This window comes from Helianthus annuus, chromosome 1 (genome assembly GCF_002127325.2).
Source record: "Helianthus annuus cultivar XRQ/B chromosome 1, HanXRQr2.0-SUNRISE, whole genome shotgun sequence".
Classification (NCBI taxonomy): Eukaryota; Viridiplantae; Streptophyta; class Magnoliopsida; order Asterales; family Asteraceae; genus Helianthus; species Helianthus annuus.
This window is the reverse complement of record NC_035433.2, coordinates 132,034,871-132,060,848: the sequence shown is the minus strand read 5'-3', so window position 1 is coordinate 132,060,848 and position 25,978 is coordinate 132,034,871. Positions and strand designations below refer to the sequence as shown.

The 25,978-nt window shown below is 38.0% G+C and overlaps 2 protein-coding genes across 2 annotated transcripts; both read right to left on the bottom strand.

Annotated features, from left to right (window-relative positions):
- On the bottom strand, nucleotides 1-17,940 carry LOC110931576. Its single transcript, XM_022174962.1, has 5 exons — nucleotides 17,820-17,940; nucleotides 1,755-2,504; nucleotides 1,371-1,664; nucleotides 1,116-1,327; nucleotides 1-993 (listed from the first exon to the last, which is right to left on the bottom strand). Exons 1-5 carry the CDS (start codon nucleotides 17,938-17,940, stop codon nucleotides 1-3), a joined length of 2,370 nt encoding a protein of 789 aa, XP_022030654.1.
- On the bottom strand, nucleotides 17,847-25,744 carry LOC110931583. Its single transcript, XM_035989266.1, has 19 exons — nucleotides 25,589-25,744; nucleotides 25,227-25,494; nucleotides 25,008-25,107; nucleotides 24,779-24,906; nucleotides 24,588-24,672; nucleotides 24,351-24,483; nucleotides 24,060-24,262; nucleotides 23,790-23,910; nucleotides 23,491-23,697; nucleotides 23,328-23,396; nucleotides 23,119-23,257; nucleotides 22,216-22,296; nucleotides 22,052-22,060; nucleotides 20,777-20,980; nucleotides 20,522-20,662; nucleotides 19,826-20,074; nucleotides 19,308-19,746; nucleotides 18,254-19,196; nucleotides 17,847-18,155 (listed from the first exon to the last, which is right to left on the bottom strand). Exons 1-19 carry the CDS (start codon nucleotides 25,742-25,744, stop codon nucleotides 18,093-18,095), a joined length of 3,738 nt encoding a protein of 1,245 aa, XP_035845159.1. The 3' UTR covers nucleotides 17,847-18,092.
- Nucleotides 25,745-25,978: the final 234 nt, after the last annotated feature.

Genomic DNA, 25,978 nt, shown 5'->3' with positions numbered 1-25,978 from the left:
CTACAATTTCCCAAATATTTCTTTGTAAACAACGTTTGCAGTTTTATTTGTTGGCCTCCCATCTTTGTCGAATATTAAAACCTTAACGCCATCCTTAGTCTTTACCCTCGACAAAGCAACATAAAGCTGACCATGTGAGAACACGGGGTCTCTAAGGTATAGACCAACTCTGGATAGAGATTGTCCTTGACTTTTGTTAATAGTCATCGCAAAACATACGGTTATTGGAAACTGCCTTCGTTGAAACTTGAAGGGTATTTTTTTGTCAGATGGTATCATGCTAATTCTTGGGATGTAAGTTCTTGAACCAACATTACTTCCCGATAATATCTCAGCCTCGATAACACGTTTACCAAGACGTGTGATTTGAAGACGCGTACCATTACACAAACCATTTTGCTGGTCAATCTTCCTTAAAAGCATTACCGGAACACCCAATTTCAATACCAATCTATGATTTGGTAATCCAGATACTTTCACACTGTTTAACACATCTGGATTATATAAATCTTGATGTAACGGATCATTAATCTCCTCAGTAGGACGTAAACTATCAGAGCTAAGATACTCTACCTTTTCACCCGGAAACAAAGCAAGCAAACGATCATTTATATCATGAACAACTTCATTCTTAGGAGCGAGTATAGCTCTTTCAGAAAAGTAGTCACGGTCTTTAAAACGATCCAAAACTGAAGGATATACAAAGTCAATCAAAGCTTGAATCGGATCATTTTCATCAGTTATCAAAAGATGATCAGGTATTTCAATATTAGAATCACCATCGTTAGAATCACCAACATTGCCTCCGCCAATCTCTAGAAGCCATTTACCAAATAGATTTATTTCCTCGATGTTTGAGCTACTGGATCCTACCGACAACGCATGTTGGTTGTCAATTTTAACACCTTGCAATGGGACCAGATGTGGGATGAACATAAAGATGCGTTTACAATATCTTGCCTGCTTCCATTTTGTACAACCGGTAGGATTTGTCTAAAGTCACCACCAAAGATAATAGCTTTTCCACCAAATGGAAGTTCTGAATTTCGTGAATCAAATACACTCAAAACATCCTTCATTGTACGATCAAGAGCCTCGAAAGCATGTTTGTGTACCATCGGTGCCTCATCCCAAATAATCAACTTGGCTTCGTTTAGAAGATTAGCGACTTCAGTATTAGGCTTGATACGGCAGACCGAATCTTCATTGAGATTAATAGGAATATGAAATCGTGAGTGAGCAGTACGACCTCGTGATAGCAACAAAGATGCAATACCACTTGAAGCAACATTAATAACGATATGTCCAGTGGATCTAATGGATGCACCTAAAGTTTTCCACAAAAAAAGTCTTGCCCGTACCACCATAACCATACACAAAAAACACACCACCCTTTCCACTTCGAACAACATCCATAATTTCATTGAACACTGCTCTTTGATCTTCATTTAGAGAGCTGTGAAGATTATTGAACTCACCCCTAAGTTCATCAGTGTCAAAAGAAAGCTCCTCATTTATCAAATGGTTGCTCTCGGTCATTAAATAGTCGTCATCAGGATAAGGCATCGTTGAGAACCTGTGCAAGCTGGATCCATTACGAAGAAGAAATTTTTCGATTTTGGTCAATGTTATATTCTTTAAACGTTCATCTGATACAACGAATCCTACAATGAAAACGAAAATTATTTAATATAACGAAACAGTTTGTTAATATAACATAAACAAAATATAACAAAAAGGATAAAAAAACATACCGCTCATGCCAGTATCTTTACGCATATTGTATAAAATGTCCTCGGACATTAGCTCCCACGTTTTCTCCCAAACAACTTCAGGTCTTGAAAGCGTATTAGACAAAAGTAGTGTTCCAAACAAAGAACGAAGATAATGGCCGTTCCCAGTGAAACTGGATTCTTTAATACACTCGATATATTCATTGTCATCATCTAACAGGCCACGTGCATAACACGCATCCCTAAAAGTAGGATAAACAACACCTTCATATGTTCTGATTTCTTCAAATGATCTTGGTCCTTTAACCTTGGTAAGAAGAATTCTTAGATAATAAGCCTCACCAAGAGAAGGAGACGCAGAATATATTCTCCCAATAACAACATAATTTTGACGTGGCTGCCAGCAACGATCTTTTAACTTCCACACATATTTTGAAGGAAACTGAACATAAGTAAGTTCTCTTGCTTCAGGCTTAGAATTGTTCATCTTCATCCATTCTAAGAAAATAGATGAATTTACTTGAGGTTTGTGTAACACATCCTCAATATCGTCGTCACAACTAAATACAACATTTTGTTGTCCTGGAAGATGAAAAGGTAATCTCATGACAGAAGGATACCTATAATGAACATCATTGGCAAATATTCTCCAGCTTGCTTCACATGCGGAAACATATCTAGCTTCGTAATATTCTTTAATTTCATCTTTTGGGATCTCCTCATCTGGACCTCTGTCTGAATCAAAAACAGCAACCGTGGCTCGATCAGGTCCTTTATTAATATATTTAAACAAATACTTAATTGAACTCGCCTGATTGCACCAGTCGACGTTGATGTGCGCCTGATACCTTTTAAGAAGCTTTTTATTGTATGGAACTACACTCCTATTGTCCAAAGTAACTGTCACACCCCGATTTCCACGTGTATCACCGGTGGGCCCGGTGGGGGATTACCGTGACGTAGTTGGCAACAATATAGTCAAACCACACAATTATATAAATGCACAGCGGAAGCTTTAAAGATAAATATATACTTCAACCTCTGGTGATAATATCAAATGTATTACAGAAGTCGAATGTATCCACAGCGGATCAAAATAATAATAAAATATTGTTCATTCAGATACGGCATCGAGTTTGCTCCCATGTTCCCATGGGCTCCGTCAGGGTAGCGTGCATTATATCTAGCCGACACCACATATGGGTCGCGCTCATAATTGTAGTTGTATTGTGCTTGTGATGGTTCGGACGGGTTGTAAGCCGTTGGACCCGTGTAAGCAGGTATGGGTTGGTCATACCCGAATGGTGGCGAATTTGGTGCAGCTGGTGCGGAGTTCGCCTCCTGTATAGGACTTGAAGGTCCTTCTTCTTGTAGTGGCGGATAATGGCTACTACTAGAGTGTCGAGGGGTGCTGAAGTGGATACCCCCTCCTCCTCGTGTGGACATACGAGCATTTGTCCTCCTACGCCTTGGCGGATCAGGCATTACTGGTTGCGCCGGTGGCGGAGGTGGTGGCGTAACTGCCTCAAAGCGTGAATCCTCAGAGGGATCCTGTGGATGTCGCAGTTGTTGTGATGTCTGTTGAGGCGGTGTGTAGTACCACTCATGTCGGTCAAACAACGCTTGGAAACTGTCTGGCCCCTGATAGGGTGTGCCATGGAAGGACGACCCATCAGAGACTTCTATCGGATGTGTGGGCGTACCACGAGCAGGTTCAGTTGGATCAGTATCTTCATCCATATGGTCTTCGGAGAAGTGATCTTGTGGCCCTAGTGGAACAAAGCCTGAAGGTTCCTGTATGTAGTCAGCTGGATTAAACTGACCTATGAAGTATGGAGTAGGGTCGTCGTAATTTCGGTGCGATACCGAACGTTGTAGAGGTATGAAGGAAGGTTGCGGGTTGTTGGGATCATTTTCTGAGTTTGGCCCAAAGGAGTGCCGGTAGGATGGCGTCGAGCTGTGCGAGGTGGAATGCCTCGCAGGTTTGTAAAGATCTCTTCGTCGTTGTGGTTCTTCACTCCTTGTCATTGAAGGAGGTCTTGTACCTGACGGTCCAGCTTCGTGATCGTGATGCGTCACGATATCTCCTCTGCCTCTTCTTCCCCTTCCTCTTCCTCGAAATATAACAGGTGGCATTTTCCTGCTCCAAAACTTATTAAAAATCGAAATGAAAATAAAGACAAAAAGGAGTATAAATCCGAATTTGTCCTAAGTTATTGTCTAGACTCAAGTATGTGCAATTGTGTCATTGAGATTAAACACAATATGATAATGTTTAATTCGCTCAATGTTGGCTCTGATACCAACCTGTCACACCCCGATTTCCACGTGTATCACCGGTGGGCCCGGTGGGGGATTACCGTGACGTAGTTGGCAACAATATAGTCAAACCACACAATTATATAAATGCACAGCGGAAGCTTTAAAGATAAATATATACTTCAACCTCTGGTGATAATATCAAATGTATTACAGAAGTCGAATGTATCCACAGCGGATCAAAATAATAATAAAATATTGTTCATTCAGATACGGCATCGAGTTTGCGAGACTATTCGTGATGCCTAGGAAGCTATTACCAGCCCATTTCGTATAGTACATGCACTTAATCTTTTGGGGAAAATACGTCAGTTTACACTGGTAAATACATTCAACTGACACATTTGAAAATGTTTATTAAAAATTGATTTGAATGCACAAGGCACAAACTCTTTTATAACTTGAGAAAATTATTAAAATCTTGTGAACGTATTACATGTTCTTTTATGCGTTCAGTAGCCCGGGTCGTGCCGGGTTAAAGATTTATAGACACACCACATTGCGTAAACCGTAGTATAAAAACCAACGGCTACGTCTTTTAATTTAATGTCGACAATGTATACCGGGTGTACGCCTACACCGGGATGTCGATGGTCGTGGCCATTTCGTAAAATGATGCCAAGGATATCCGGGACAACGGTCATTAAACCCCCCAAAGGCTTTTAAGAAACAAAACTGTTTAAATGAGCCGATCATATTATTTAATTAACCACCTAAGCGGTGGAAAAATATAATGCTCAATCAAGCGGTATTAACATACCGTAACCCAAGCCCGTATAGGGGAAATAAGTTAAAGTATTTACCTTTGCAAGTATATCTCCTTAATTTGATTAAATCACCGATAGCTTTTACTGGGCTCCTAATCTGGAACGAAGGTTTTTAATTAACCTCTTAGAATCCTAACGAGTCTTTATAATGGTCGTAGCCTAGACCGGTTGGTTCCGATATGTGAATACGGTTTAATCGCGCGAAAAGGCGAAATCCGAGAATGGTGTGTGATTCTGACCCAACAAGTTCAGAGACTTGTTTTATATAGGTCTAAGGTTCACACCCTGGATTTTGGGGTCCAAATAATATAATTTGACCCGCATCGGCTAATTTATGAAAACTTGTTTCATAAGCCGAACCGTGCGCGCAATAGGCGAAACGGTTAACCATGAGAGTCCTACGCTTATTTCCTAGGTCAATATGCCTTAAAGAGGTTGTGGTATCAGTAGGATACCTTCCGTGATGCCCGTAACGAGTTTAAGTTGATATTACGCCCCGTAGGGGCTTTTCGGTCATTTTAAGGACTTTAAAAGGGCTTTTCGAGTTCTACAGGAAATCTGAGCTTCCCGAACAGTTTATAAAGTCTAAAATACTTTATTTGTTATTTAAAATCAGTAGCAACTGGAATCGGGTCAAAAGACCTTGTAGAACTCAAGTTTTGGCCGAAAAGGGCATATTCGGTATTTACCGAACCGTAGCCATAACCGCAGGTTATGAGCGAGGTAAAAATTATTAAAAATCTTTAAAATTCCCAAAATATTATTTTAATACAGTGGGTAAAAGTTTTGGTGATGAAATCTTGGTTTAGATAGGCGTTATGCTAATTGCGCCGTTTATTACAAAAGTTTACTTTAATTGCGCTATTTAGCATAACTCTCATTCTAGACCTCGGATTGACGTGAAACTTTAAGGACATGCTTACAATTTAGTAAGCAAGGTTATGGTCTGTTCACGTGTCCGAATACTCGTTTTATTTTTAAAAGGCCGTTACGGTCAACTTTTAGGCGATTAACGGAAATGCGCGAAAGACTCGGATAACTCATGAACCGATCACAGAGGTTTATACCATCATGTAACCTGGTCCTAAGAGAGTCCTAAGGCATATCTATACCTCACTAAAACGGGTCAGAACTGAAGTCAAAGCAAAAGTCAAACTTTGCGACATTCGGCCCCGAACCGGGTCAATATAGCAAACGGTCGATTCAAACGAGCGTAAACAAGTTTATATACTTAATATCATGTTTTATGATTATCAAAACAGGTTTCATAGCCTATACATTACAGATTATGTACAAAATGGCCAAAACGACTTTCTGTTGACTTTTTAAGTGCGCGTTTGACTCGATATTTGACATAGTTAGAGTGGTGATCAGAGGGAACCCTTTTAGGGGTTTATTACCCACATAAATACCAACTCAAAACTACTTTTGATCCGACAATTCACTGGACCATTTGTGAGTTATCGTTATGACAACCGTTAGTTACGACGGTTGAGTTTATAAGCTAAATCTATGGAAATATAAGACCAAAATGGATTTGAACGACTTACAGAAGTTGTATCTTGGCTAGAGAGCAGAGAGGAATGCTTGAGAGCTTTAGAATAATCAGTAGTTGAGTTGTTTGAGTTGTGATGAAGTTATGAGCAATGTGGCTATTTATAGTGCAACAAAGTCCTCAAGATCATCACACAACACCCTACACTGATCATGGATGATGGGCAGGTGTCCCATAGAGCTATGGGTCGAGTAGGGGGTGCCCATGCCTCTCTTATTGCATGTTTGATCGTTCATGAGCTCAAAAGGCAAGAAAATACAAACTTTCTGCATCTGGGCGTCTTACGCGACCCGCATGGAGAATCCATGCTGCTTTTACGCGGGTCGCCTGCTGTGTAAAGATCAGACGCGATTAAGAGGTGGCTCGCAACCCGCCTCAACTTAACCCAATCCCTTACGCGGGTCGCGAGAGGTTAAAATTTCAGGATTTTTAAATCTTTTGTAATGATTATCAGAATCTGGTAATTAATAACGAAATCTTTCGTAATGATTTACCTGACCTTTCGGGTTTGAAGGGGTAACTTTGCGGTTTGGCCCTCGGTTAATTACAACTAAGGACCTCGTGTTATTTACCCGCGTTATTAAATCCCCGGTTTGTTTATTAATTATTCAGAAAGCCTTAACTTTCATTATTGACGCTTTTAACCCTTCTCCTACGAATTTGATCGTAACTTTCTTGTTTCATAACGAAACTTCGCGAAATTTATATATTACATTCTAGTGAGTGTATAATACCGTTACAAAGCCTTGGGAACGTTAAAGGGCCACTCAGAGGTATAATTAAACATGTTGACACAGTTAACCCCTGTAGCTTGTAATCTCTCACTTTCTTCCGCGTTTCGCTTCCGTACGATCCATGATTTATTCGTTTGAAGGTATAAGCACCATTTAGGGTTACTGTACAGTATATTTACCCTTTGTTGACATTTATAACCCTCGAATTTACATACTTTCAAGGTTTGCCAAAATTAGTCCTTTATTTAATATCAATGTCACGTGTAATCAAATGACACGTGTTAACACATTATTGGACTCAAAAATTCGAGGTGTTACATCCTCACCCCCTTAAAATAAATCTCGACCCGAGATTTACTCAAATAAATAGGGGTACTTTTCTTTCATTGTGTCTTCGACTTCCCACGTATATTCGGGACCTCTACGAGCATCCCATTTGACCTTTACAATCGGTACGTGCTTTCTTCGAAGCTTCTTCACCTGTCGATCTTCAATCGACAAAGGTTTTTCTATAAACTTTAAGCTCTCATCTATATGCACATCTGTGTGTGGAATCACCAATGATTCATCGGCGAAGCACTTTTTGAGATTGCAGATGTGGAACACATTGTGAATTCCATTGAGCTCTTCAGGCAAGTTCAATTTATAGGCAACTGATCCGACACGTTCAATGACCTCAAAAGGTCCTATGTATCTCGGACTCAGTTTGCCCTTCTTGCCGAAACGCATCACCCCCTTCCAGGGCGATACTTTAAGCAACACCTTCTCACCTACTTCGAAGTGAAGATCCTTACGTTTTGGATCGGCGTAGCTTTTCTGCCTATCGCGGGCAGCCTTGAGACGTTCCCGTATCTGGACAATCTTGTCCGTTGTTTGGAAAACTATCTCTGGTCCCGATAATTGGACCTCTCCTACTTCCGCCCAACAAACAGGCGATCTACATTTCCTACCGTATAATGCCTCGAAAGGCGCAGCCTTTATGCTGGTGTGGTAGCTATTATTGTAGGAGAATTCGATTAGGGGTAGGTTCTTATCCCAATTACCACCTAAATCGATTGCACACGCGCGTAGCATGTCTTCTAGCGTTTGTATAGTACGCTCACTCTGACCGTCCGTCTGTGGATGGTAAGCCGTACTGAAGTTCAAACGCGTGCCCAAAGATTGCTGGAAACTTTTCCAGAAGTGAGACGTGTACCTGGTATCCCTATCGGAGATAATAGTCACAGGTATGCCGTGTAAAGCTACAATCTTATCAACATACAGTTGGGCTAACATATCGGAGCTATACGTCTCCTTGATGGGTAGAAAATGAGCTGATTTAGTCAGCCTATCGACTATGACCCATATTGTATCGTTTCCTTTCCTGGTTTTGGGTAACTTGGTTATGAAGTCCATAGTTACGCATTCCCACTTCCACTCGGGAAGTTCAGGCTGTTGTAGCAAGCCAGGCGGTTTTTGGTGCTCGGCTTTGACTTGAGCACAAGTCAAGCACTTTGCTACGTGGGCGGCCACAGACTTTTTCAAGCCTATCCACCAATAATTTGCCTTTAAGTCTTGATACATCTTGTCTGCACCAGGATGGACCGAATATTTGGAACTATGGGCTTCCTGGAGGATAATATCTCGTAGTCCTCCATAAATCGGAACCCATATACGTCCGTTCAATCTAAGGATTCCATCCTTGCTAAGAGTCAACTGCTCCTCAGTCACTCCTAACTTTTCATTAGGATAATTAGCTTCCAACACAGCCTCTCGCTGTGCAGCTAAAATCCTTTCAATTAAATTGTTCTTGACCTCAATGCTCTTCGCATTGATTCGAATAGGTTTTACCCTTTCTTTCCTGCTCAAGGCATCAGCGACTACATTCGCCTTGCCGGGATGGTACCTGATCTCGCAATCATAGTCATTCAAGGTTTCCATCCAACGGCGCTGCCTCATGTTCAACTCCTTCTGGTTGAACAGGTGCTGGAGGCTTTTGTGATCAGAATAAATCACAAATTTAATACCATAAAGGTAATGCCTCCATAATTTCAGTGCAAATACAACGGCACCTAACTCCAAGTCATGGGTGGTGTAATTCTTTTCATGCACCTTTAGTTGTCTTGAAGCATAGGCAATCACCTTGCCCTTCTGCATAAGCACACACCCCATGCCTGTGTGTGATGCATCGCAGTAAACTACGAATTCATCTGTACCTTTCGGTAATGTCAGCACAGGTGCGTTGCTTAGCTTTTGCTTCAGTATTTCGAAGGATTCTTGCTGCTTTGGGCCCCAAATAAACTTTTCTTTCTTCTTGGTCAGGGAGGTCAAGGGCGCAGCAATCCTCGAAAAATTCTCAATAAACCTCCTGTAGTACCCTGCTAACCCCAGGAAACTACGGATTTCGGTAGGCGTCTTTGGCTCTTGCCAGTTCATGACCGCCTCTACTTTAGCGGGATCCACTTGGATACCACGCTCACTCACAACGTGACCTAAAAACTGAACCTCTCGTAGCCAGAATTCACATTTCGAGAATTTGGCGTAGAGTTTCTCACGCTGTAGTAATTCGAGAATGCAACGGAGGTACTTCTCGTGGTCAGCTTGGTTCTTGGAATATATAAGGATATCGTCGATGAAGACTATGACAAATTTGTCCAAATACGGCTTGCAGACGCGATTCATGAGATCCATGAACGCAGCCGGTGCATTTGTGAGCCCAAAAGGCATCACTAGGAACTCGTAATGACCATAGCGAGTCCTAAATGCTGTCTTATGTACATCCTCATCTCTGACCCTTAGCTGATGATAGCCCGACCTCAAGTCGATCTTCGAGAAATAGCTTGCTCCTTGCAGTTGATCGAATAGATCATCGATCCTCGGCAAAGGATATCTATTCTTTATGGTAACTTTATTTAGCTCTCGATAGTCGATGCACAACCGCATCGATCCGTCCTTCTTCTTTACAAATAGGACCGGTGCTCCCCAGGGAGATGAACTAGGTCTGATAAAACCTTTCGCCAACAGTTCATCCAACTGGGTCCTCAGTTCTTTCATTTCCGTTGGAGCTAGCCTGTAAGGTGCTCTTGCTATCGGAGCTGCTCCAGGAATGATGTCTATTCTGAACTCCACTTGTCTATCTGGTGGCAAACCAGGTAGTTCTTCAGGAAAAACCTCGGGGTATTCAGAGATGACAGGAAGATCCTCGATCTTCGGCTTAGGTTCTTCTATTATCACCTGAGCCATGTAAATTACGCAGCCTCTGTTCAAACACCTTGAAGCTTTGAGCATAGATACGTCCTTGGGCAATCCGTACTGCGTATCTCCTCGAATGGTAAGCGATTCACCACTCGGAGTCTTTAAAACTATATGCCTTTTGCCGCAAATGATTTGGGCCTCGTTACGGGATAACCAGTCCATGCCTAGGACTATGTCGAAACCCGCTAGTTTGAAGGGAAGTAGAGATAGAGGAAAAGAATGGTTCTTAATGGACATTTCACATCCTTCTAGAACAGTGGAGACGGTTTCTATCGTGCCGTCTGCTAACTCTACCTCGTATTTCATATCTAGGGTTTTGATCGGCATGTTCAATAGTTTACAAAACTTTTGGTCTACAAAGGACTTATCAGCGCCAGAATCGAAAAGTACTCCTGCAAATATATTATTTACGAGAAAAGTACCTGTAAGCACATTGTCGTTCTGAACCGCTTCCTTTGCATCCATGCGAAAAACTCTCGCATTTGACTTCTTTGTCTCCTCCGCCTTCCTGGTATTCTTAGGGCAGTTACTCTTGATATGCCCCTTTTCATTGCAACCGTAGCAGGTTGCATCCTTGATCTTCTTGCATTCCACAGTCTTATGATCCTTGGACTTGCACAGTCCACAGGAAGGAGTCTTTGGTTGTGACTGTGAATTCGATGCAAACCTGCACTTCCCAGAGTGAGGTTTCTTGCAGATTTTGCAGTTGGGCCTTTCACCAGCTTGCCCATCTTTCTTCGCCTCCGACCCTCTTTTGCCTTCACCGTTTCCACGGTGCTTCTTCCCTGACCTTCGTGAGGTATCATCCTCACGTTTCCTTTTCTCAGCCTCCTTGCTCCTTAGCATCCTCAGACGGACAGCGTCTAAAGTAAGAGACAAGGAGAGGTCAGTAACAGACCTGAAGGTCGTCGGCCGAGAGGCCTTTACACTTGCCTTTATCGCAGGCTCCAAGCCCCCAATGAAACGGGCGATTCTTCTAGACTCTGGTGTCACAAGGTACGGAACCAGGCGAGACATCGTATTGAAGCTCGTCAAATAAGCCTGGCAGTCCAGGTTCGTCATCACCAGTGACACAAAGTCAGCCTCGATCTTCTCAACCTCATGCTGAGGGCAGTAGTTTTCCTTAATGAGAGCAATAAATTCCTCCCATGTCATTTTGTACAGAGCAGACTTACCTGATGCCTGCACCAACGCCCTCCACCATGCCAGGGCCTCGCCCTTAAATGACTGGGACACAAACTTCACCACATCCTTCTCTGCGCACCCACTGATGTCCACAATAGTGTCCATCTCATCTAGCCAGGTGATACAATCAACAGCACCTTTCTCCCCCGTAAATTCCCGGGGCTTACAAGATACAAAATACTTGTAGGTGCAACCCTTGGCACCAGATGCATCAGTGTACTCTCGTTCACGACGAATACTATTCTCAGCTGACGAGTGGTTGTCGTCATCTTTCTTGGGTTGAGAGGGTGGTTTGGAGTGTGTCTTTGGTTTGGAGGGTGGTTTTGATACGGTTCTGCCTTGGGACTCAGTATATTGACGATCAAGAGCTACCTGAACAACATTGTCAATCAGAGCCTTTAGCTGTGCGCCTGTCAGATGCACTGGCGCATTGTCGTAGTCATCATCATTAGTATGGCTATTCTCTCCATTGGGATCCGCCATTGTAACTTGAATCTGTTACAGAAGATAACAAAATTTTATTTAGAAGTTTTATTATGGAATTGTCTTTTATGACAATTCGTTAACCGTGGTAACAGAGACCATATTTGGTTAACTTATTACTCACTTAGTTTTAGGATTTGAATACATCCTATTTCAGCTATAACAATAATATTGGCGGCATAAAGCCTAATCACGAGGATATTTTATAATATTAGCCGAGATTTCAGAGAATCAAAGGCATAGAGGTTTGAACCGTAGTTCTCTTACCCCTTTCTGGCAGGGAGTCATAGACCACCACTGTCTTTTGTCTTTATAAGACAATTATTACGGCCCATAGGCACTACACCACTAATGGATGTTTTAAATAAGGTTGGCCCGTAGGCACTACATCACAAATGGATGTTTAACATGATTGGCCCGTAGGCACTACATCACTAATGGATGTTTAAATAAGGTTGGCCCATAGGCACTACATCACTAATGGATGTTTTAATAAGTGATCATCTCTACTGATGATTTAACCCATGATTTATAAATCATTTAGTTGGGTTTTGGAATCCTTAAAGGATTATTGTATAAGAATGACGTGCGTGACTTTAACGAATCACATCTGCCATGATTGTTAACATGCTTGCAGCGGTTAACAGGGAATCTGAATCTTTTAATTAAGTCCTACCATCTTGGCCGGATCTTAAGAGACACCAGGCTAGGTTTCACTCGTAAGATTCTTTATTTTGGCAGATCAATATAAAAGGAATGGTTTTGATTTATTTCATACATATTAAAACAAAACTCACAACATACATTCCATAATCTCAAATACAATTACATATTGCCCTAAACGGGTCTTTCAAATAGTACATACCTCCATAGAGGTATAAAATAAGTGACAAGTCCACGCAGGGACTAACATAAGGTAAGTGTCCATGCAAGGACTAAAAGATAAGTCCACGTAGGGACTGAAATACGATAAATGTCCACGTAGGGACTTCTTTTAAAGTAGAAATTACATTAGTACAACTATTAAGGGCTAGTGGTCACGTTTCTTCTTTTTGCCCTTTAGTAGGTTCGCCAAGCCTTTGAGAAATCCTCGGTGGCTCTTTTTCTCTTCCTCGAACTCTCTCTCCACACGATCTAGTCGATGGAGTATCTCTTCCTGTTCAGGAGGAGAGAAACGTGGTTGTGGCGCTTGTTGCGGAACTGGAGGTCTGGGAGGTATTGGATACCCATGAGCTGAGTAGTCCGGAGCTCCCATGTTCCCATGGGCTCCGTCAGGGTAGCGTGCATTATATCTAGCCGACACCACATATGGGTCGCGCTCATAATTGTAGTTGTATTGTGCTTGTGACGGTTCGAACGGGTTGTAAGCCGCTGGACCCGTGTAAGCAGGTATGGGTTGGTCATACCCGAATGGTGGCGAATTTGGTGCAGCTGGTGCGGAGTTCGCCTCCTGTATAGGACTTGAAGGTCCTTCTTCTTGTAGTGGCGGATAGTGGCTACTACTAGAGTGTCGAGGGGTGCTGAAGTGGATACCCCCTCCTCCTCGTGTGGACATACGAGCATTTGTCCTCCTACGCCTTGGCGGATCAGGCATTACTGGTTGCGCCGGTGGCAGAGGTGGTGGCGTAACTGCCTCAAAGCGTGAATCCTCAGAGGGATCCTGTGGATGTCGCAGTTGTTGTGATGTCTGTTGAGGCGGTGTGTAGTACCACTCATGTCGGTCAAACAACGCTTGGAAACTGTCTGGCCCCTGATAGGGTGTGCCATGGAAGGACGACCCATCAGAGACTTCTATCGGATGTGTGGGCGTACCACGAGCAGGTTCAGTTGGATCAGTATCTTCATCCATATGGTCTTCGGAGAAGTGATCTTGTGGCCCTAGTGGAACAAAGCCTGAAGGTTCCTGTATGTAGTCAGCTGGATTAAACTGACCTATGAAGTATGGAGTAGGGTCGTCGTAATTTCGGTGCGATACCGAACGTTGTAGAGGTATGAAGGAAGGTTGCGGGTTGTTGGGATCATTTTCTGAGTTTGGCCCAAAGGAGTGCCGGTAGGATGGCGTCGAGCTGTGCGAGGTGGAATGCCTCGCAGGTTCGTAAAGATCTCTTCGTCGTTGTGGTTCTTCACTCCTTGTCATTGAAGGAGGTCTTGTACCTGACGGTCCAGCTTCGTGATCGTGATGCGTCACGATATCTCCTCTGCCTCTTCTTCCCCTTCCTCTTCCTCGAAATATAACAGGTGGCATTTTCCTGCTCCAAAACTTATTAAAAATCGAAATGAAAATAAAGACAAAAAGGAGTATAAATCCGAATTTGTCCTAAGTTATTGTCTAGACTCAAGTATGTGCAATTGTGTCATTGAGATTAAACACAATATGATAGTGTTTAATTCGCTCAATGTTGGCTCTGATACCAACCTGTCACACCCCGATTTCCACGTGTATCACCGGTGGGCCCGGTGGGGGATTACCGTGACGTAGTTGGCAACAATATAGTCAAACCACACAATTATATAAATGCACAGCGGAAGCTTTAAAGATAAATATATACTTCAACCTCTGGTGATAATATCAAATGTATTACAGAAGTCGAATGTATCCACAGCGGATCAAAATAATAATAAAATATTGTTCATTCAGATACGGCATCGAGTTTGCGAGACTATTCGTGATGCCTAGGAAGCTATTACCAGCCCATTTCGTATAGTACATGCACTTAATCTTTTGGGGAAAATACGTCAGTTTACACTGGTAAATACCTTCAACTGACACATTTGAAAATGTTTATTAAAAATTGATTTGAATGCACAAGGCACAAACTCTTTTATAACTTGGGAAAATTATTAAAATCTTGTGAACGTATTACATGTTCTTTTATGCGTTCAGTAGCCCGGGTCGTGCCGGGTTAAAGATTTATAGACACACCACATTGCGTAAACCGTAGTATAAAAACCAACGGCTACGTCTTTTAATTTAATGTCGACAATGTATACCGGGTGTACGCCTACACCGGGATGTCGATGGTCGTGGCCATTTCGTAAAATGATGCCAAGGATATCCGGGACAACGGTCATTAAACCCCCCAAAGGCTTTTAAGAAACAAAACTGTTTAAATGAGCCGATCATATTATTTAATTAACCACCTAAGCGGTGGAAAAATATAATGCTCAATCAAGCGGTATTAACATACCGTAACCCAAGCCCGTATAGGGGAAATAAGTTAAAGTATTTACCTTTGCAAGTATATCTCCTTAATTTGATTAAATCACCGATAGCTTTTACTGGGCTCCTAATCTGGAACGAAGGTTTTTAATTAACCTCTTAGAATCCTAACGAGTCTTTATAATGGTCGTAGCCTAGACCGGTTGGTTCCGATATGTGAATACGGTTTAATCGCGCGAAAAGGCGAAAACCGAGAATGGAGTGTGATTCTGACCCAACAAGTTCAGAGACTTGTTTTATATAGGTCTAAGGTTCACACTCTGGATTTTGGGGTCCAAATAATATAATTTGACCCGTATCGGCTAATTTATGAAAACTAGTTTCATAAGCCGAACCGTGCGCGCAATAGGCGAAACGGTTAACCATGAGAGTCCTACGCTTATTTCCTAGGTCAATATGCCTTAAAGAGGTTGTGGTATCAGTAGGATACCTTCCGTGATGCCCGTAACGAGTTTAAGTTGATATTACGCCCCGTAGGGGCTTTTCGGTCATTTTAAGGACTTTAAAAGGGCTTTTCGAGTTCTACAGGAAATCTGAGTTTCCCGAACAGTTTATAAAGTCTAAAATACTTTATTTATTATTTAAATTCAGTAGCAACTGGAATCGGGTCAAAAGACCTTGTAGAACTCAAGTTTTGGCCGAAAAGGGCATATTCGGTATTTACCGAACCGTAGCCATAACCGCAGGTTATGAGCGAGGTAAAAATTATTAAAAATCTTTAAAATTCCCAAAATATTATTTTAATACAGTGGGTAAAAGTTTTGGTGACGAAATTTTGGTTTAGATAGGCGTTATGCTAATTGCGTCGTTTATTACAAAAGTTTACTTTAATTGCGCTATTTAGCATAACTCTCATTCTAGACCTCGGATTGACGTGAAACTTTAAGAACATGCTTACAATTTAGTAAGCAAGGTTATGGTCCGTTCACGTGTCCGAATACTCGTTTTATTTTTAAAAGGCCGTTACGGTCAACTTTTAGGCGATTAACGGAAATGCGCGAAAGACTCGGATAACTCATGAACCGATCACAGAGGTTTATACCATCATGTAACCTGGTCCTAAGAGAGTCCTAAGGCATATCTATACCTCACTAAAACGGGTCAGAACTGAAGTCAAAGCAAAAGTCAAACTTTGCGACATTCGGCCCCGAACCGGGTCAATATAGCAAACGGTCGATTCAAACGAGCGTAAATAAGTTTATATACTTAATATCATGTTTTATGATTATCAAAACAGGTTTCATAGCCTATACATTACAGATTATGTACAAAATGGCCAAAACGACTTTCTGTTGACTTTTTAAGTGCGCGTTTGACTCGATATTTGACATAGTTAGAGTGGTGATCAGAGGGAACCCTTTTAGGGGTTTATTACCCACATAAATACCAACTCAAAACTACTTTTGATCCGACAATTCACTGGACCATTTGTGAGTTATCGTTATGACAACCGTTAGTTACGACGGTTGAGTTTATAAGCTAAATCTATGGAAATATAAGACCAAAATGGATTTGAACGACTTACAGAAGTTGTATCTTGGCTAGAGAGCAGAGAGGAATGCTTGAGAGCTTTAGAATGATCAGTAGTTGAGTTGTTTGAGTTGTGATGAAGTTATGAGCATAATGTGGCTATTTATAGTGCAACAAAGTCCTCAAGATCATCACACAACACCCTACACTGATCATGGATGATGGGCAGGTGTCCCATAGAGCTATGGGTCGAGTAGGGGGTGCCCATGCTTCTCTTATTGCATGTTTGATCGTTCATGAGCTCAAAAGGCAAGAAAATACAAACTTTCTGCATCTGGGCGTCTTACGCGACCCGCATGGAGAATCCATGCTGCTTTTACGCGGGTCGCCTGCTGTGTAAAGATCAGACGCGATTAAGAGGTGGCTCGCGGCCCGCCTCAACTTAACCCAATCCCTTACGCGGGTCGCGAGAGGTTAAAATTTCAGGATTTTTAAATCTTTTGTAATGATTATCAGAATCTGGTAATTAATAACGAAATCTTTCGTAATGATTTACCTGACCTTTCGGGTTTGAAGGGGTAACTTTGCGGTTTGGCCCTCGGTTAATTACAACTAAGGACCTCGTGTTATTTACCCGCGTTATTAAATCCCCGGTTTGTTTATTAATTATTCAGAAAGCCTTAACTTTCATTATTGACGCTTTTAACCCTTCTCCTACGAATTTGATCGTAACTTTCTTGTTTCATAACGAAACTTCGCGAAATTTATATATTACATTCTAGTGAGTGTATAATACCGTTACAAAGCCTTGGGAACGTTAAAGGGCCACTCAGAGGTATAATTAAACATGTTGACACAGTTAACCCCTGTAGCTTGTAATCTCTCACTTTCTTCCGCGTTTCGCTTCCGTACGATCCATGATTTATTCGTTTGAAGGTATAAGCACCATTTAGGGTTACTGTACAGTATATTTACCCTTTGACATTTATAACCCTCGAATTTACATACTTTTAAGGTTTGCCAAAATTAGTCCTTTATTTAATATCAATGCCACGTGTAATCAAATGACACGTGTTAACACATTATTGGACTCAAAAATTCGAGGTGTTACAGTAACACCCTTCTTCACAACCGTGTGACCAGAATCTCTTCTTCTATAAACGGGAAATCCATCAGAATCAATGGAAGTGGATTCCAAAAACTTCTTTGGAAAATTCTTAGAACAACGGTTCCCAACCATGCATGGACATTTCTTGTTGGCATGTCCGCAAGGACCATGAATCATAAAGTCACTCACAAGAGAATACAATTCAGGATCCTCGTTTTTATCAGGAATTTCAGCTGAGATAAATGGATCAATGTGTTCAACCGTAGGAAGCTTATGATCAGCTTTCATAAATAAGCAAATATGCGCATGTGGCAAACCACGCTTTTGAAACTCAACTGTGTAAACAACTATAAAAAAAAAAACAATGAGTTAAATATAGTAGATAAAAGGAATGGGAAAGACAAAAACAATTAATAAATTAAAAGTGGATATCGATTTTACATACCTGCATTAATATCACCAAATATTTTTTTTTTTGCTTCAAATCATTTATCAATTCATCGAGTTTCATCTTAAACAATCGACAAAGTATGTCAGGTCTGTCTTCTGGCTTAATTGATGAGTCACCAATAAATCTAACAATTTCAGGCCATTTCGGATTACATGTGATTGTGATAAAGAAATCAGGATACCCATAATTCCGACATAACGCCATAGCATCCAAATAGTTTTGCATCATGTATCGAGAACCACCAGTAAATGATGACGGTAATATAACAGGTTGTCCTGTATGACTCAAATCACTCTGACCAACCTCTTGAACATTTTTAAGACTTTTAAGCGAGTCAGATCTCAGTTTGATTTGCTGAAAACGTATGAAGTTGAGCCTCTCACTTTCAATCATTGTGTAGGCATCGACTAAAAACTGCTGAAACAACCTTCTTGCATTAAGAATTAGAGAAAACTTGTTATGTCTATCCTGAATTCTATAAGAAAAAAACTCCCTCATAGTGCAAGTTGGTCTTGTCTTCTTTGTGTTAGGACCAAATTCCCTATGAGGAATATTAATCCTATAGCCATCGTCTCCGTACGGAAAAAGAATCGGATACTGGAGAGCAAGGTAAGAAGGATGTAACTCGCTAATACGCTTAAGGACTCCTGAACGCTTTTCGACAATAATATCACGACTTTCTATCTTGAGATCAGGTTCATCAACTATTAAAGCAGCAACTTCAGAACACGTAGGTGAATTGTATGTCCTTCCGTCACGATCTCTCTGTGAGATTATCCGTAGCCTAAGGGAAACGTTAGGATTCTCATGGAGGTGGTCGCGTACCATTCTGTAAGTTTTTACCAGCATATTCGTAGAATCTAACATGTTGGTAAGAAACTTTATAAATTTAGCATCAAGTTCCTTTGCCCTTAAAGATGCTTTGCTTGTAGAAGCACTGTAAATAAATGATAGATTGTTAATTACCGTGTTAAACATTGAAATGAACAAAAATAGTATTATATGTTATAACGTAACATTAAGAAACATAACCAAAAAAGATACTTACCCAAATAACAACTCTCTATTAGCAAGCTCATTCTCAGTATCATAGATATAAAGTTGTGAGAATTTTGGCTGGGCTCCGTCCTTAGGAAGAAGACTACCCATACTATGTGCATTCTGACCACTGATTCTATAAACATATGGAGCATTTCCTTTGTTTATTTTAGTATCTACTTTTCCTCCCATTGAAGTAAAGGAAAACATAGAATTGTAACGTCTTATATTCTTTAAGAAAAACTTGCTTTCTTGATCTAAAGAGCTAAAAAGCATCTGATAAGATGGATGAGAATCTTTATATTCAGGCAAGTCAACTTTACCATATCCACAACATAAGCTATATGTTTGTTTTTGAAGTGTAATGCGACCCTTTCCACCTTTGGTAGCCCATAACTTTGCAAAGCATAAACCACACGTAAGAGATTGGTCACCATGGTCAACGTAATCTGAACATTAAACACAAATTGAATAATTGTGTAGGACATATAAAATATGAAATAAAAATGACTAACATTACTAACTTACCTTTGGATACGCCTTTGGTGGCGTCTACAACAACCTCGTGAATATGATTTTCATCATCAGAATCAAGAGGAGCCATTGGTATGGCTTCTATTTCAATTGGTTTATGAATAAGTCTACGCTTTCCAGAAGACATCTTTTTAAGCGAGGTAATTTCGGAGATCGAACAACTTGTGTTACGTTTATTGGTTATTGGGGGATTAAAAGAGTAGCAGTCATTCAATGGTAAAGTTGATGAGCTTGCAATATTATCTACATAACAAAGAAAAGATACTTTATCGTTAAGTATATGAATTATACAAATAATAATGTATGTAAGAATATAATTGTAAAATTTACCATGTGATATATGATTCAAATAAGACATAGCATTAGAACAATATGGTACACTCGGAACTTGCGTACGTATGTTTGTAATACACGACAGTGGTGTCATGTTTTCCTTGTTTGCCCGCATCATACGTGGTACTGATGTAGAAGAATGTTGCAAAACATTTGTGTTCATATTTTTTTCTTGAAAATGCCCCCGATGTATAAGCTACGTTTCTCGAAGATTTAGAATTATTTCCTATTCAGAAAAAAAATATGATAATACAAAATAATTATTTAGAAAATTATTTGTTCACATCTTTTTGGTATAAAAAAAACAAAATATGAAAAATCACAAAGTAGTAAGTGCTTGTTATTGGCTATGATTACCTGGTGTTATGTTTTCTATATTTGCAAACGGTGTACGATTTGGTGTTGTATACTTATCTTGTAGTACATTTCCTTTCTTCTTCATTGTAGAAGGTGTAATAATGGAAGATGTTACGTTAACCGAGGAATTTAAATGATTACCTAATAGGATATAAAAAACATAATATAAAAAGTAATATCACAGAATTGCAGTTGACAAAGTAAATCCATAATGTGAATTCTATAACATTATCTAAATATTAAAAGTAAACTTACGGGTCGGTATAAGAGTTGATGATTGGGTAGTAAATGTTGGTATTGAAAAATTGGGAGTTAAATTCTCTTTGTTATTCAAAATAAATCGTGTTGATGATGAAGACGTTGAGCATCCACTTTTAGAAATCATATTACTACTAATCCTTGATCTCTTACTATCAAGGTATAGTTTTCTTAACTTCCGCCTGTGTTTAGCCTGAACAGCTGAAATATTAAAATAGAAAAAAAGAATAAATGTTGACATATGGTTGTTTAGTATTTAATTAAAATAATTATTTGTTACACATCTCGTTAAATAACAAATCAATTATTAAAAATAAAATCTCATTTCGTTTAATAATGTAACAAATTAGGTTGCCTTAAATAAGTATGTTTGCTCAATATTTGACTTATAATGATAAACATATTTAGATTCAACGTTTCCATTTATAACCGAATTACAATAATTTAATAAATATTTGTTTTTTTATTCAATTGGACCGAACTAAAACTATTATATAAAGGGTATACATACCATCTTCAACTATAGGTTTGAAGTTTTACATAATGGTTTATATTCCTTTCGATATTATACTGTTTGAAATCTTAATTCGACTCCATGGTAGATCCATTGATCAGTACAAATGTGTATGTCGACAATGGAATGAAGGGCTATCGTCATGGCAGTTTATGTCGTTACATGTTAACTATGTTGAAGAATATCTGGTAAGATATTATACTTGTCATTTACTTACATTCATATTTAAATTACTTGTATCAACATTGTTGATTGTTACTTTAAAATTATTCGAAACTTATGGACGCATGAGAGATTCTGGGAGGATTGCGCGTCACTAAATAAAGAACTTTATAAGGAATATATTCCTCCAGGTTCGAATCAGAAGAAAATAGAAGAATATGAAGCAATGGAAGAAGATAACACGATTGGTGAAATTGAATAATTAGTCTTCTTGGATAATTTGTGTTATGTCTTGTTTGTTTCGAATAATAAATATTTACTATGTTTGAATAAGATATTCAATTTTAATGTTTTCTTTGATTAAAAATAAAATGAGGTATGCAAGTCAATGGTTTTGGTTATTACAATCTGTTATATGTAATATGGATTTTATAAATATGTGATTTATAACAGTAAACATTATAAATAAATGTATTAAAAACATATATGAATATATAAATGAAAGAAAATTACCTCTAACAAAAAAGCCGGAAGTGCTGTTGATTTTGACTTCTTATAATCAAGATATATTTTTCTTAACCAACGTCTATACTTACCTTCGTCAGCTACAAAGAAAAAAAAAGTAAAAAAGTACAAATAAATGTACAATTGATATTGCAGGACAATGTAGTTGTTAAAGCATAAAAAGATTTCGAAAACAAAGTTGAATAATATTTTCTATATTAGAAGTAAAAAGTATGAAAACACGTACACTTATTACCGATGACAAGGTGTGGACGTTCAGAAGAATATGAAGTAAGTTGTTGAAACGTATTCTGCATTTTGTTACCACCACAGAGTACTACAACAAAAAACATATAAGTTTAAAATGAAAAACAAATGCATGAATGAATAAAATTATAACAAAATACCTAAAAAATTACTGGAAATATAAAAAGTGATTAATAAAATGTTTCAACCGTATAAGGAACTCGAGAATGCAAATTCACATAACCATGAGAAGCTTTTTGAAAGTCTATGAAGTATTCGAATTTATAGAACTATGGTATTAGTTATTTATGGAATTAATAATATAAATTGGTAAAATGAATTGGAAGAAAGTTAATCACATTAAATATGAAAACAATCTTACATTTATTGGTGTTTGATTAAAATTGCTAAAAATACGATTTTCTATAAATAAGTATAGAAATGTAACTGAATAGAAAATTTTGACATAATTACAATATTACTTAAAATTAGTTTACAGGTGTAATTGAATATTAAATCATATATAAGTATAAATGGTTAATGTTCATTTGATGAGAAACAATTAATAAATGTTAAAGGTAAAATTTAAGTTTGATTTAGTTATGTTTATGTTTTCGGATGATTAAATTAAAAAAATAAAGTAATCAACGTACTCTCGTAAAATAACGAATATAACAAAACATCATTAACAATAAAAAAATATTACATCAAACATCAATATGTCATAATAAATACCGCAAAACAGAAAATGTCTTTAAACATAAAATTAGTCATAGCATACCGATAAAAATCCAATACTCAAATAACAAATAATTTGTTTCTTATTAAAACCACCATTTGACATATGTCCTTTATCAATTGTTGCTTAGATCTTCGTCAACAGCATTCTTCTCAACACACATGCGAGGCTTACTCGCTGACGACCCCAATCTCTCTTCATTCAAATAAACATCATCCAGGTTACGCTTCATATCAGAAGATGGTTGCTTCAAGTCACACACGTCATCCTTTGACACAGGTGTGGTGTTATCCCCAGTGTAAGAATCCGCATCCTTAAAGAAATAAAAAAAATATAATAAGACAACATTAAAATTACATATAAGTTAATTTTTAAATTAATACCTTAAAACTTTCACCACCAGTAGCTTGGAGCTTAGACTGAGTCATACCAAAAGAATCAGATACATCAAGCTGTAACAATATGGGAAAACAAAAGAAAATTAGTTGAAGATATTTTAAATAGTTATGAAAGTAAATCTATATATATATATATATATATATATACAAAACAATAGCTTTCTTGGTCAATTTTGAATTTTTTGTTCAGCTTATCCAAGATGTCTTCATCAGTGGTAACAACTGAGATTCCATAATTCTCGACAGCATTGACAATATTAAAGTCAGTTACTTTAATCACGAAAGCACACTTTAGGTTAACCAATGATTCAAATTCAACTGGATATTGTCCGGGATTCTCATTCGACTTCAGTAACTATATATTACAAAATATACGGTGTCGTTATGAAAAATATATAAAATTTTAATTACAACTAATATTTAATATAAAGTATAAATAAAAATAACCTCGTCCTGAATCTCTATAAGTTCCTTTGCAGTTTTACCAACAAACTTCATCGCCTCATGATCAAACAATGTAAGTGTCACCGTACCGGTTGAATCTTGAACACGAACCGGTATTTTAAACCTTTCAAATAGTGTTTAAATATTAAAAATATTATATATATAAATATATATATATATACATATATATATATATGAATATATAAAAAAACGACCTACGTTGTTGTTGTAGATCCGAACAATAGGTTGAAGTAGGAATAAAAAACATTTTACCTGGACAACGGGAAAACTTCTTTACCATTACAATCCTTGTTAGAACATTGATACAACTTCTCATCTTTAACATCACTTGTTCCATCATCCTTATCATATGTTTCAAACTTTTGCTCAACTTTGGACTTGCAATAGTTACACCCATCATAATACCACATCTTATCTGAAACAATTGCAACGATAGTTCCAACAACAACAACTTTCTTTGGTTGTTTACATAATAGAAGTCAACAATTAGATTAAAATTTTGAAAAAAATTTAAAATATAATAGATGAAGTGGTAATGAAAACCTCTATGATTGATCCAAGATAAGAAATTGGTGAAAACACATCGTTCTTTAAAAATTCATCTTCGACAGAACACATGATATATGACCCAGCATGGCTACTTGACTCAGTCGAAGCAGCAAGTTTTGCAAGAAACCTATTGAACAGTTTGAATAAAAACAAATGTTCAATAAACAAAAAATAAATAAAAAACAAAAAGATGAAATCAATAAATAAATATGTTTACATAATATGACTTACTTTTGCCTAAATAATAGCATGTCATCAAAGTTGTCATTAATGAAAAGGCGTGAACCATCAAAGTTATTAGAAAAACCCCATTTACCTATTGTAATGTAAAAAAAAAGTAAACATTAAATAAAATATATATAAAGTAACAACATCTACATAAAGTGTACTATGAGGTAAGTAATGTGGTATGAAATAAATACCTTTGTATGTCTTAACAGCACCAAAATGGACAACAACGACAACATGTGCTTCACGCTTTTCACTAACCATGTAAGAATACATGTCCTTAGCGTAATCATCCCAAAGAGTTAAATCGATCTGAACATCTCTATAAAATAATATAACAAAAAATTATAAGTTTAACAACATTTTGTAAACTTGAAAGCCTAATATAGAATAACAAACATAGAATTTATGAAAAAATTTTACTCAAGATCTTGAAGCTTAAGATTAAGGCGTTTCCCTTTACTACCATCCTTTTTGTTCGTTTCCTCGATGTTATAACAAACACAAACATAACCAATGAAATCTAGCAAAAAATATAAAATACATGTCAGCATATATAAGAACATAAAAAAAAACATAAAAATTCCTAAAACAAACATTATGGTATATAAAGTATGAAAAAATAATTAAAAAGTTACATACCTACTGTCGTACCCTCCTTTATTTTCTGTGACAGAACATCATTAAAATCAACAAAATTGAAAACATACTGCGGACCCTCCCATTTTTTGCACTTTTCCACAAACGTATGGTAGTGAAAAGATAACTTCTGATTGCTAGGTACAATCTTGAAAAATGTAGTGTTCGCAGCAAGGGAAGGCCGTTTTATGATAAGACATTCATCAACAATAAGATGCCTCTCAAACTTTGAAAATAGCTTATGCAAGCAAGATGCTTGAATCTTGGTACCCTGTCGGTAAATACATAAAAACATGAAAAGGATATCTTAAAATGAAATGAAACTCAGTATAATTTAAACAAAAAAGAATAAATCATCAATTTACCATTTCATCCATCAGTATCATATCTATACGATAAGTCTCTCTTTTATTAGCTCTCATCTTCTTCCTCCACAAACTAACAATTTTAACCTTGATAGTGTAGTTTGTGCTAAGAGCATCGATATCGTTCAGCAAGGTGATCTGACCATCGTTTTCCATTGTATCTAAGATGCAATCAAAACTATTAGTTTGCCTTAAACAGAAAACAATTGATCTATTTATATAAAACTAAAAAAACGTATTATTTTTAGTAATATAATATTAATATTTGTAATCAAAATAAACCTCGTTTTTAAAATACAATAAATAAGGAAACAGAATAACTTATAATTAGATAAATATAATTAACAGTTATGAAAATTTAAATAAATGGAAACTATACATGTTAATTAT

Coding starts and splice junctions, on each gene's coding strand:
- LOC110931583 (XM_035989266.1), bottom strand. CDS start 25,744: ATGGAAAACGATGGTCAGATCACCTTGCTGAACGATATCGATGCTCTT. Junction 25,108..25,226: donor AAAGGAGGGTACGACAGTAG/GTATGTAACTTT, acceptor ATTTTTTGCTAG/ATTTCATTGGTTATGTTTGT. Junction 23,397..23,490: donor ACCAAGAAAGCTATTGTTTT/GTATATATATAT, acceptor ATATTGTTACAG/CTTGATGTATCTGATTCTTT.
- LOC110931576 (XM_022174962.1), bottom strand. CDS start 17,940: ATGGTTGGGAACCGTTGTTCTAAGAATTTTCCAAAGAAGTTTTTGGAA. Junction 2,505..17,819: donor TCACACGGTTGTGAAGAAGG/GTGTTACTGTAA, acceptor ATATTAATAAAG/GACCTGATCGAGCCACGGTT. Junction 1,328..1,370: donor TGGTGTGTTTTTTGTGTATG/GTTATGGTGGTA, acceptor GGAAAACTTTAG/GTGCATCCATTAGATCCACT.